The sequence below is a fragment of the Pteropus alecto genome, unplaced genomic scaffold (genome assembly GCF_000325575.1).
Source record: "Pteropus alecto unplaced genomic scaffold, ASM32557v1 scaffold45, whole genome shotgun sequence".
Taxonomy (NCBI): domain Eukaryota; kingdom Metazoa; phylum Chordata; class Mammalia; order Chiroptera; family Pteropodidae; genus Pteropus; species Pteropus alecto.
In genome coordinates, this window is record NW_006442491.1 from 24,081,176 (window position 1) to 24,095,094 (window position 13,919).

General features: G+C 41.0%; 1 protein-coding gene across 1 annotated transcript in view; it reads left to right on the forward strand.

Annotated features, from left to right (window-relative positions):
- The window catches only part of PPP1R16B (protein phosphatase 1 regulatory subunit 16B), a 93,022-nt gene that overhangs the window by 23,729 nt on the left and 55,374 nt on the right, over nt 1-13,919 (forward strand). The window contains exon 2 of the mRNA XM_006921812.2: nt 1,216-1,566. Within this exon, the coding sequence (XP_006921874.1) occupies nt 1,317-1,566 (250 nt within the window). The 5' untranslated portion in view covers nt 1,216-1,316. The remainder of the gene's footprint in view (nt 1-1,215; nt 1,567-13,919) is intronic.

The following is a 13,919-nucleotide window of genomic DNA, read 5'->3' on the forward strand; positions in this document are numbered from 1 at the left end:
ACCTTACCACAGGTCCACTGAGATCTCAGGACCTTTGTCCTGGCAGCATTGCCAAGCCAGCCCCATCCGCATTCTGCCTGTCTACCCAGAGCCGGGAGAGACCTGAAGTACATTCTGACCCAACCCAAGCACTCAAGGGTCCAGGCTAAGTAAGGCTGAACCCTGACCTTTACTTTCTTGAAGACAAGCAGCCCAGGGATGAGAATGCAGCAGGGAACCCAGGACATAGCAATCACTTCCTGAAGCCCAGGGCTGTCCTGATCCCCTTTGTGACAGTGGGCGTTTGCACATCATACAGATGGAGACCTGTGCCTGTCTTTCTCCATTGTCTCACAACCCCTAATTCTCCACGAGCCTTACCTATGAGTTCCCAGATATGCTGAGTTTACATGTCTGCTTTTCTTTTTCCAGGCTTGTTTTTCTTTGCTATTAGATGTATAACATTTTTTGGTCAGGTCTTTTTATTCCATGAACTTGCTATAAATTATGGGAGATGAATACATTTTATAGGTGGGAAAACAAGTTGTTCCAAGACCCTCTGCTTCTGAGAGCCCATGGGGTCCATGCTGACATGAAGATGCATAAAACCAGTGGGCTTCAGACTCTGAAATTTACCTCATGTTGTCCAGGAATCAATGAGAGCAAGAGGTGACTTTTAAAAATTTTTTTGAAGATCAGTCATGGAAGAATACTTCAACTAAGATTTTCCAGGTCCCTGTAGTTCGTCAATTATCAAACTTTTTGGTTTTAGGACTCTTCTTTTAAAGAATCTCAAAGAGCTTTTGTCTCTGTGGATTATATCTGTCAATATTTAGCATATTATAAATTAGTTGTGAGAAATTAAAAATGTGGAATTAATTCCTGTAAATTGACAATAAATCTCTTATATATTGCAACAGTATAACAATTATAACAATATAACAATAAGTCCCTTATGCATTATAACAATATAACCACAATAAAGTACTGGTAATTATGTGATGTATGATATGATGGAGGTATTAGCTAACACTACAGTAATAATCATATAGCAATATCTAAGTGCATTAAACCAACACCTTAAACTTACACAATGTTACAGGTCAATTATATCTCAATAAAAAAAGAGAAAAGAAAAAACCAATAAATAGAAAAAACATGGGGCGGGGTGACATAATCATATCAGAGTTTCGAGACTGACAAGCATGTCCTCCTGTGCCTCCCTCTCCGCCACAGGCCCCACCATGAGGCCCCAGCCCCGCCGGAGCCCGCGCGCTCCCCGGGCCCTGGGCGCACCGTGCTAGCCCCCAGCCGGGGTGTGGAGAGGCGCGGTGGCCATGGCCAGCCACGTGGACCTGCTGACGGAGCTGCAGCTGCTGGAGAAGGTGCCCACGCTGGAGCGGCTGCGGGCCGCCCAGAAGCGCCGGGCTCAGCAGTTGAAGAAGTGGGCCCAGTATGAGCAGGACCTGCAGCACCGCAAGCGCAAGCACGAGCGGAAGCGCAGCACTGGCGGCCGGAGAAAGAAGGTGGCCTTCGAGGCCAGTGTGGCCCTGCTGGAGGCCTCCCTGAGGAATGACGCCGAGGAAGGTAGGCCACCTTGATCCTTGCGGGCTGGTGGCCCCCTGGCCTGAGTGCCTCCGGTTCTGGGTTTGGCCTCCAGGTTCTATGCGGTGGAGGTGCGGGCTGGGGGCCTCTGGCCCTCTCCCAAGTTCGGGCAGCCTTACATGTCTGGGGAGGGCTATGAATTTATCTTAGACTTTTTTTTTGGTATATAATGAGATAAAATCGAGTAATAATATAATAATATATAATAATAAAATAAAACAATCACTTATCCAGTGGTTACTTAATATAAAGTGGAGTATAATACAAATGTGTTATAAATATATAACTTGTTATATTTATATGTATATTAAGATAGTCATAAATATATATATAAGGTGTCCGTAAAGTCTGGAAATGTAGACAAATATGCACAACGTTGTCTAGGACATTTTCCCTTATTTTTAATATAAACACATATACATGCTCATATAACTTATTTGCAGATTTTATATTTTATTTATTTATATTTTATTTTACTTGTTATATTTTATTTAAGTATATTATTATGATAAGTCCCATGATCCAGCTCTCACAAAACCCAAGAGTTGGGTATAAAATACCCATTGTACAGATGAGGAAACCGAGATCCAGAGGTTCAGAATCTTGACCCAGGTGGCAGAGACGGGATCAGAACTCCATGGTTCACGCTCTTGTCACTGGCCTCATGGCCTTGTAGGTGTTCTTCTCATCAAAAGGATGAATGGAAGATCCATGATTTGACCGAAGCCCCGTTCTCTCAGCATGCTTTCAGGGTCACCCCTGCTCATTGTGCAGCTGGGATTTGTGCGTGGGTCCCGTGTTCACCCTCAGCAGCCTCTGGTCCCTCTCTGTGTATGAATCCTTTCTGGCTGTCCCTGGAGGGGCCCAGCCGTGTTTCCTGGGTCCCCCTGGACTCCTGCCTTCGCATGACTTCCAGGCACTTGGTGCTAAAGCAGTCAGTGAAAGAACTGAGACGTGGTGGCACTGACCACACTAGAGAGTGTTGGGTTTTATGCCTGTTATTCCTCAGATTCTAGAACCCTCGGAGAAGCACAGCTCTATTTCTGTCCTGGTTACACCCTTGGAAATGAGCAGAGAGGCGTTCTGGAACCACTCAGCTGGAAAGAGCTCAGCTAAGAGCCTGGGGTGAGCAGCCCCCTCGGGAAAGATATGAACTCTCAGGCTCAGGGGACACGGCCCTATGAAGCTCCTTCCCACGTGTCATTTGCCGAGTGACGTGACAAACCTATCCCACTCAGTGGGTGGCACACTGTGATGTCTAATTCTTGTCGTGGGTGATAGTTCATAAGCTCTTCTTTCACCTCACATCTTTACTCCCTTCCTTCCTGACAAAGTCCCCTTTCTCCCTCCCTGAAGGGTTTTGCAGAGTCTCTGCGAGCTGGCTGTGCTGCTTTAGAGGGTCCATGCCTCCCCGAGCCCACTGCCCAGGCCCCATGCCCTAGTGTACTCCCACGGGTACTGGTTAGAGCACCAGGGGCCCTTCAGCCCTGTGTGTGGCCTTGAGCAGCTGATTTCACCTCTTTGGGTCCAGTTCCTTAATCTGCAAAGTGGGGGTCTGAACCTTGCCCTCGGTGGAGGGTGGCAAGAATTAGACAAGATCCTGCATTTGGCAGCTCTTTGAAAATTGACCCTGAACCCTGCACCAGCATGGTGATCATTGTATAACATACTTTTTCTCTGTATTTTTTTTTTTTTATAAGACTTTAATGTTTTTCTTAAACCCAAATATACGCAAACACATTCTTCTCATAAAAATCAAACACAGAAGTATATAAAGTCTTACCCCTCCCTCCTTTCCTTCTGTTCTTCTGTAATTAGTACTCCGATTGTTTGATGTGTTTCCTTCCAGTTTTTTCATTTACCTATATATTTGTGGACTTGGAGAAATAGAGCGCTAATTGTTTTTGTTTGTTTGTAAGTGATAACATCCTGGATACATTATTCTATAATTTTTTTTTATCACCCAACGATATGTCTTAAAGGTGTTTTCATGCCAGTACATTTATAGTGGAATAATAGATCTGCATCTTTCCTTTTAACTGCTGCATAGTATTCTGTAGTATGGATTCACAAGAATGTTTGAAATGGTTCCTTACTGATGGGCCTGTAAGTTTTTCAGTAGTTTTGCTTTAGCTGAAATGAACATTTTATGCACCCATATAAATGTCTTATCTAGGACAGATGTGGAAGAATGCAAAAGATGGATTCAAAGGTATGTGTATTAAATTTCAGTGAGAAAAGTGCCAGATTCCACTGACGGATCTCTTGGCTCTAGGGACAGCCCAGTGAGGGTGGAGGACCAGAGCACTGTGCACTGTGGCAGGTTATGGGGGTAGGGTAAGAGGTACCCTGGGGGTCCACGGATGGCTGGGTTTCGGGGGTGTGACGTGAAGCTTCCATCAGTCAACAAGCTCTCTCTCTCGGCTACGCTCAGCTTCCTGGCAGCATGACAGAGCCCACTGCTCCCAGCTGGCTGGGATGGCTTCTGTGTGCTGGTGGAGCTGGTGTTGGGGAGGCTGCTGGGGCGTTAGCTCACAGCGGGTTGGGAATGTGGGGTGGCAGCTCCCCCGCTCTCATGAGCTCACAGCAGTGGCTGAGTCAACCTCCTCCACCTACCAGGACAGTGTGAGTCGTTCCATAGAAAGGCAGCGCTGGGGAACTTACTGGATTTTCTTCTCTCACTCTGCATTGCCTTCAGGCGAAAGCCCGGGCACCGGGGACCCCCGTCCAGCCTCAGACTTGCCCGAGCCCCAACCTCATGTTCCCACTACGCATTTTTTAAAAAACGGCTTTAATTTACATATCATAAAATTTGCCCATTTTAAATATACCTTTCAATGATTTTCAGTAAATTTACAGAGTCGCACATCCATCACCACAACCCAGTTTTATAACATTTCATCAGCCCCCAAGGAAACTTTGTGACCGTTTGTAGTCACTCCTGGTTCCCACCCCCACCTCCAGGCAGTCGCTCATCTATTTTCTGCCTAAATATATTTGCTTTTCTGGACATTTCATTGCATGGACTCATACCATATGTGATCTTTCATGATGACTTCTTTCATTGAGAATGTTTTCAGGCTACATCCAGGTTGTGACATATACCAAGACTTCATTCCTTTTCATAGCCCTATCGTATCCCAGTATATGGCTAGACCACCTTTTGTTTATTCATTTAGCAATTGGTGAACACTTAGATTATTTCCCTTTTGGGTTATGATGAATAATGCTGCTGAGAACATTTATGTGCAACTCTTTCTGTAGACATACGTTTTCATGTCTCTTGGGTAGTTACCCAGGAATGGCATTGCTAGGTCATGTGGTAAATTTATGTTTAACTTTTTAAAAAACTTGCGAAACTCTTTTCCAAAATAACTTCATCCTTTTACATTTTCAAACCCCGTTTTGCAGATGAGGTCGTTGAAGCTCGCAGAGGCTATGTCACTCGCCAAGGTCTCACAGGTTTTCAGTGTCAGACTTAGGACGTGAAGGCAGATCAGTTGTCTCTGAAGCCCATGCTTTTAACTACCAGATGGTCATGGCACCTCCTGCGTTTGATTTTCCCTAGAAAACAAGAGAACCACTCACTCTTGGTTCTGATCTGTGTTACTTTGGGCCTTAAGGACCCTGGAGTTTCTGCTGGCCTCTTGGGTCTTTTGTATTGGGGGTCTCTGGATAAGCTCTTTCTCCCTAGCTGAAACTTCTTTCTGAGGCCACGTGGGTTCAGGCTTCCTTGAAACCACTGAACATTTGTTAACGTGTCATGGCTTCTGTTCTCTCAGAATATGTAGGGTTTTCTTTATGGAAACTCTATTCACATTCGAAAGTTTGAGTGATTCTTCTGTAGCCTAAATTTAGCTCTTCAACTGTTATTCTCATGGTAAAGGTTTTCAAACTTTTTTTTAAGCAGTGGAAACTTTTCTTTAAATGACATATTATGCAGAAACCCAATATGTAAAAGAGATATAAGAGCTATTCTGGCCGAAGTTGGCTGGGGGTGAGGGGGGAGGGTTCTGGAAGCTGGTCCACCCCATGCCTTTCCCACCCCTGCCCCTGCAAACCTCTCCCTGTCTCCCCGACCCCAGGCACACTGGCGGACACCTGGGTTCTGCACGGCACCCCGAAACCATTGATTCATCTAAAGGAAACACAGCTCTGACTTTCACTTTTGATGATTTTGAAAAAGGAATTTTCTTTCCTTTTAATTACAAAAATAATGCATTCTTGTAGAAAGTCTTAAAAGCACAGAAAAAAAGAAACATTAAGAGGAGAATAAAATCACGCACACTCCCACTGAACAGCAGCAACCATTGATAATATTTTGGTATTGTTTTATCAGCCAGGGTTCTGATGGTAAACAAATGGTGTTCTCACATGGGGTAATTCAAGGAAAGTTTAATAAAGAGGAAATTTGCAAAGGGTTTGGGAAAATAGTCTTCAATTTTTTTTTTTTGTCTCAGAACCCTTTTATATTCTTAGAAACTGACAACCCCCAAGAGCTTTTGTTTAATTGGGTTCTATCTATTAATATTTACCATATTAGAAATTAAAACAGGAATTAAAATAAATGAAATAAAATACATAAAATAGATATTATTCATGAAAATATAACATGAAATTCATTATCTGTCGTATTAGTTTACTATTGCTGCTTAGCAGATGAGCTCAAATTTTAGAAGCTAAAAACAATGAACATTTGCCATTTCACACGATTTCAGTGGGTCAAGAATCCAGGAGTGGCTTAGCTGGGTGGTTCTAGCTCAGGATCTCTCAGAGATTATCACCACCTCAAGGTTTAACTGGGACTGGAGGATCTGTTTCCAAGATGGCTCGCTCACATAGCTCTTGGCAGGAGGTCTCAGTTTCCTGTCTTCTCAGCTCCTTCATAGGGCTGCTTGAGTGGCCTCTCAACATGGCAACTGGCTTCCTTCAGAGTGAGTGATCTGTACTTATGAACAAGGAGAAAATGACAATGCTTTTTATTACCTAGCCTTGTAAATCAAATACCATCACTTCTGCCATATTTTATTCATTAGAAGCGATTCACTAAGTCCAGCTCACCCTGAAGGGGAATGGAATTAGGCTCCATTTCTTGAAAGGAGGAGAATTTGTGAACATGTTCTAAAACCACCACACATGTTAATCTAAGTAGTTTTATGAAAAATAATGACATTTTTCAAAACACAAAAAATAGGAGAGTAGTCTTGTTTTATACTTTTGCAAATTTTTTTAAGGTCTGGTTTGAAAGAAGACAGCTGGATTCTCTTATCTGCTTCTACATTCAATATGTTATGATATGTTATTTTTGTTGAAGTAAATGAAGAAAATCTTACCTCACTCAGATATGTAGTTGGAAAGGAGAGGAAATATTTTAATTGCCTTTCCAGATAATGGTGGCTGTTTTCTGATATCATAATCAAACTCAACAGGTGGTAATTTCTTGAAGGTCAATTGCAATGTGGAATCTGACACCACATCAATTTTTAGCTTTTCTTACTCTGCTACATCAAAATTCATTGGTCTAGCTTGTATTTTGAATGGCTCTCTTAGCCTTGCATACTTTTTAAACATGATGTATTAGAAAATATCGGTTCACTTCTTTTTGGATATTACATCAAAAGTACAAGCAACCAAAGCCAAGGGAAACAAGTAGGACTATATCAAACTAAAAAGCTTCTGCACAGCAAAGAAAATGAACAAAATGGAGAGGCAACCTACAGAATGGGAGAAAATATATGCAAATCACATATCAAATAAGGTTAATTTGCAAAATATGTAAGGCACTCACATACCAATAGCAACGCCCCCCCACATAATCCAATCAAAAATGGGCAGAAGACCTGAATAGATCTTTTTCCAAGGGAGATGTAGAAATGGCCAACAGGTACATGAAAAGGTGCTTAACATCACTAGTCATCAGAGAAATGAAAACCAAAAGCACAATGAGATATCACTTCATACCTGTTAGAATGCTTATCAAAAAGATAAGAGGTAGTAAGTGTTAGTGAGGATGTGGAGAAAAGGGAACCTTTGTACATTGTAGGTAGGAGTGTAAATTAATAAAGCCTATATGGAAAACAGTATGGAGGTTCCTTAAAAAGTTAAAAATAAAAGTACCATATGATCCAGCAGTACACTTCTGGGTATATATTAAAAAAAATGAAATCACTACCTTGTAGAGATATCTGCAGCCCAATGTCCATTGCAATATTATTCACATATTCACAACAGCCAAGATATGGGAACAACCTAAATGTCCATCAATGGATGAATGGAAAAAGAAAATTCAATCTATGTCTTTTTTATGGCCGAATAATATTCCATATATATAAGTTCTGGGGATCTAATGCACAACACAGTAACTATGGTTAACAATATATTATACACTCGAGTTGCTAACAGAATAGATCTTAAATGTTGTCACCATACACATGCAAAAAGGACATTAGGTGAGGAGATAGAAGTGTTAACTAGTTTTACTGCAGTAACCATTTCACAGTATATGTGTGTATCAAGTCATCACGTTGTAGACCTTAAACTTTTACAATGTTGTATGTCAGTTATATCTCAATAAACCTGGGAGAAGTAAAGAAAATATTAGTGCACCGAGTTATGCAGATCTTTTAAATGCTGACGCATTTCATTATACAATATTTTAAAAAATTATCATCTCAACACCAATCTCATTAGAAAAGTCTTTGCCTGAAAGTTTAAATTCTGTTATCAGCAACAAACATTAACAACTGCGAGAGGATCTCTGTTCATTTCAGAGAAAAAGATGAATAACCATTGTTTGCCAGTCATTCTTTAAGTAAAAATGGTGTTTGATGAGAGAAGGAGCTAGCTTAGCATACAACTTAAACAATTGCTCAACTAATACAGATGGAGACAGTGGTCACACCTCATGTGTACTTCTCATTTTGTCATACAGAATATTAAAAAGACATATACTCAAGGGTTCATACATTTTACTGCTTCATCAAGGACATTTTAAAGTGAAACTGGCACTGATTTTTTTCTGATTATAATGTGTGTGTTTTTGTGTTTTTATTGAGACTTTATTTTTTTAGAGCAGTTTCAGGTTCATAGCAAAATATGAGGAAGGTACAGAGATTTCCCATATGCCCCTGGCCCCCATATCCCCCTGGCCCCGACAAATGCACAGCTTTCCCCATTATCAGCAGTCACCAGAGTGCTTCATTTATCACAACTGATAAACGTAAGTTGACACGTCATAATCACCCAAGGCCCACAGTCTACATTAGGCTTCTTTCTTGGTGTTGTACATTTTATGGGTTTGGACAAATGTATAAGGGCATGTACCCATTGTTACGGTATTATACAGAGTATCAGTGTATTTTCACTGCCCTAAAAATCCTGCTTTGTGCCTATTCATTCCTTCCCCCTCTCCAACTCCTGGCAACCATTGATCTTTTTACTGTCTCCACAGTTTTTACTTTTCCAGAATGATGTATAGTTCAAATTGACCTCTTTCACTTAGTAATATGCATTTAAGGTTCTGCCATGTCTTTTCATGGCTTTATAGTTCATTTATTTTTAATGCTAAATAATATTCCATTGTCTGGATGTATCACCATGTATTTATCTATTTACCTACTGAAGGAGATCTTGGTCGCTTCTAAGAAACAAAGTATTCATAACTTTGGCAATTATGCATAAAGCTGCTATAAACATCCGTGTGCAGGTTTTTGTGTGGATGTAAGTTTTCAACTCCCTTGGGTAATAACTAGAAGCGAGATGGCTGGATCGTATGGTAAAAGTACGTTCTGTTTGGTAAGAAACCACCAGACAGTTTTCCAAAGTGGCTGTACCATTCTTATTCTCATCAGCAATGGATAAGAATCCCGTTGTTCCACATCCTCACCAGCATTTGGTGCTGTCAGTGTTGTGGATTTTGGCCATTTTCATGGGCGTGTAGTAGTATCTCATTGTTGCTTCCATTTGCATTTCCCTGATGACGTATGACGTGGAGCATCTTTTAATATGCTTGTTTGCCATCCGTATATCGTCTTTGGTTTGATTTCTGTTTTTACTGTGCACATGAAGCAGAGAATACAGTGATTCCTAGCACGCTTTGGTGCCACTGGACTGACTGTGCTACAGCGGCAGTGGTTTTACCCACCACTGCGTTTGCACCATCAGTACAAATGTCAGCACAGGGCAAACGGCAAATACTCTCTTAATGTTACTATGGAAATAGTTTTGACCTCTCGAACACCCTGAAAGAGCGTTGGGAGCCACTTTGAGAACCATTGGTTTACAGGAACCAACAAGGAATGGCACAGTAGCCTGGGGCTAGAAAAAGTGGGGTGATGCTACCACCACCCCAAACGTGAAGGGGCCAAGGGAAGGGGAACCTACTGGACCTTCAATGGGGTACTGTATATTCAGGGTGGCCAAACAGGAGTCGTGGCTTCCTCGACTGTCTTCTAGTCTTTTCACCATGCTTCCTATTACCAAACAGAACCGAAATGCAGCAGGCAAGGAAGCCTTTGATGTAGTCCAAGTGGTTGGGCTTCTCCAGGCATGAAGAAGGGTGGATGTGGAGGGACAGATGGGACATACCTAACTCGGTTGTTTTCAGCTCTTTGTGTCTACGGCAAACATAGAGCGGATGTGTGTGTATTTAAAAAAACACCTTTTGCCCTAACATTCATTTATCAGTTCAACAAAATTAGGCATCTACCCTGTGCTTTGGAGAACCCAGGCAAAGTAATGATATAAATAAGGACTGGGGTGAGAGGCCGTGTGTAAGCAATGGTGTCAGGGGGAAACATCTCTGAGGAGGTGTGGTAGGCTGAGCTCTGAATGTGGAGAAAGAGGGAGCCATGTGGGAATGTGGAGGAAATATCTCAAGGACCTGAGTAGGATAAGAGGTAGAGAGGTAGTCTGGGGAATATTGATTCTTGAAAACTATGGTAGGAGATGTACATTTAATTTGATTGAGATGAAAAGCCACTGGTGTGTTCTGAGAAGGGAATCATATGATGGGATATAGACTGTGTAAAACTTTTCCCAGAGAGTAGACTATGGGTGTATTCTCGTGGGAACATGAGTGGGAGCAGGGAGGCCTCATCAGAAACTATTGCGGTAGCCTAGGTGAGAACCTGTGGTGGTTGCTGTGAGATGGAGAAATGAGAAGGTAGAGCTGACAGAGCTGCATGTCAGGAGATGAAAGGAGGGCCTCAGTGATGACTCCTTTTGCCTTGAGAACTTAGGTGGATGATAGTGCAATATTTTGAGGCTGGGGAGATGCGGATTGGAGAGAGTCAAGAGTTCTGTAGGACCATCCAAATTGACATGCACTTTTAACATTCAAGTGGAGCTCTTTAGAAGACAGGTAAATAAGTGAGTTTGGAGCTCAGGGGAAAAAAATCAGTGATGGATATAAAAATCGAGGTGTTATCAGTTTACAAATGCTATCTTTTTATAACCAAGGAACTGTGTGAGATCATTTAGGAAGCAAGGGAGATAGAGCAAAGAAGGGGCTCCAAGAGAAAGCCCTGGGACACCTCAATAGCTACATGTCAGGCCAAGAAGAAGACAAAGGAGAGACCAAGATGCCAGGGTGGCATAAGGAACACTAGGCCGGCGTGGCATCTCACAAACCTAAGGAGGAAGGAGGCGTTTTTAGGAGGAAGGGTTGTCAGCTGAGTCAAAAGTTCCTTAGAGGTTGACTGTTTTATCTTGTCTTTATATAGTCTTTGGAAAAGAGATTTTTAATGATGACTTCATAGACCCCTGTCTGAGTGTACCGTAATTTATGTAATCTCTCTCCTATTGTTGGATTTTGAGGCTGTTTCTAATTTTTGCTACTAAAAAATTATGCCATGGTGATTATCATTGTATAAAAGTATTTGACCACCACTTTGATTATTTACTTATATTCCTAGAGGCTCAATACATTTGAGGACATAAACATCTGCAAAGCTTCGGTATAAACTGCTCATTTGGTGACCTAAAAGGTTGTGTCAGTTTGCACACCCACCAGCAGTGAGTACCAGGCTTGCATCACCACTGCCTTCCTCATCAACACTGGATGATGCACCTTTGCTCATATATTTGATATGTGGAAAATAGTCCTGTTGTCTTAATTTGCATATAATTGAGAAGTTTAAGTTTGAATACCTATTCATGAGCTAACTGGTCATTTCTTTTTCTTCTCTGAGTTATCTATTTTTTTGTCTATATTTTCACTAGTGTGTTTCTTTTTCTTATTAATTTCAGTGATTGTGTATGTGTGTGAGAGAGGAGAGAGGGAGAGAATGAGAGGAAGGGAAAGAATGAAAATGGACAGGGAGATGTCAACTCTTTGTTGCCATGTAGGGTGCAAATATTTTCTGCGTTGTGTGTGTGTGTGTGTTTGCTTTCACATTTTGTTTATAGTAGTTTTATTTATGTCCTGGAGTTTAATTTTTATGTAGTCAAACCTAATGATATTTGCCTTTTTCCCATTATTTTGTTCTTTGCTTTTATCCCTCTAAAACAGAGGTCAGGAAGCTATGACTGGAAGGCCAAATCTTCCTACCATCTGTTTTTGTAAATAAAGTTTTATTGGAACACAGCTGTACTCCTTCATTTACATATTGTCTGTGGTGGCTTTCACACTACAGCAGCTGATTGGGTAGTTGCGATAGAGACCATCAAGCCGGCAAAGATGAAAATATTTACTCTCTGGCCCTTTACAGAAAGCTGGCTGACTCTTGCTGTAAAGTGTTTCCTCATCTAGCGATATATATTAACCCATATGTTCTTGCAGATTTTTGTGGCCTTATTTAAGTAAAGTAAATATGTAATCCTTCTGGATCTCATTTCAGTATAAAGTAGTAAATGAAATTTAGAGTTATCAATCGTCCTAGCATTCTTCCCTTCCCTTTGAGTTCGCGAGGCCACCTTAATACTCTAGTGTCATCTGTGAAGAGGAGTCATGTTCCAAGCTGTTTATTCTGTTCCAACAATCTGTTTTTGTGCCAGTTACACAGTGTGTTGATCTTATGGCTTTATATTGTGGCTTAGTATCTGGTAGAACAAGTCCTTCCTCATATTGCTCTTCTTTGGCAAAATGTTCTTGGTTATTCTCAGCTGTTCACGTACTATTTAATACCTTTTGGTTACATTTTCCTCCCAAAGTTCAAAAATAGATTCCTCTAAAATTGATTAATATTATAAATGGGTATAGAATTTCTATCTTACATAATGAAAAGAGTTCTGGAGATGGACGCTGGTGACGATTGCACAACAACGTCAATGTACTTAACGCCACTGAATTGTACACTAAAAAATGGTTAAAATGGTAAATTTTACACTATGTATATTTTACCACAATTTAAAAAATTAATTTGGTAAATGGAGATCTTTGTCATCATGCATTTTCTAAGTAGGCAAATATGACATGTCTCTATTGGGCAAGTATTCTTTTTATGTCCTTTACGAAAACTATAGGTTTGTTTTTGTTTTTGTTTTACCCTATAAGTCCTGTTTATTTCTTGAAAAGGAGGCTTTAAGTTTTTGTGTATTAATTTTGTAGCAAGCCTTTTAACTGAACTCTCCTTAGTCTCAGTTTTTCACTAGTTTTTTGGGGGGTTTTCTGTGTAGAAAATAACATTATTTGCAGAGGAGAAGGTTGTCTGTTCATGCTAGCGTTTCACTGGGTCTGTAATGCCCATAGTTTACCCTCCCATCTCTTCTCTCCAGGCAAACAACTCCTATTCCCTTTGCTGACTTTTATGAGATGTGACTTTGAGATTTGTGAACATGCTCTGCTTTGTCTGTATCTTTCCCAAAGTCTGATCTGGCTCACCTTAGGGTGCACAGAACTGTCACTCTCTTCATTCTGGTTGAGTTTGTCTGTTAGCATGTCCCAAGTTTCTGTTGGCTTTTGGGACAGCTACCGTTGACTCATATCAAGCTTATAAGAAACTAAAACCCTCAAGTCTGTTTTCCATGTGTGAAGTTACATCTTTGCCATTCTATCCTTGTGCACTTGATTTAAAAAAAAAAAACGTTTGTTGAAATATATTCTTCATACTGACAAGAGAAAAACCGTTGCATTTTCTTATGTTGAGCACACCCCTGTAACTAGCACTCCCTCAGATCAAGAAACAGAACATCACCAGCACCCCCAGAAGCCTTCCTGGGCATACAGGTGGTTTTCATATTGAAGTCGAGGCTCTACATTTATCTTGTTGAGTTTTGAGCCCATTATCCATCTGCTAAAATAATTTTGGATTCTTGAATGATAAATTAAGATTTCTGTATTACCAGTGACAGAAATCCAGCTCTAACTTAAGCATATGAGGCCTACCAAAAAGTGT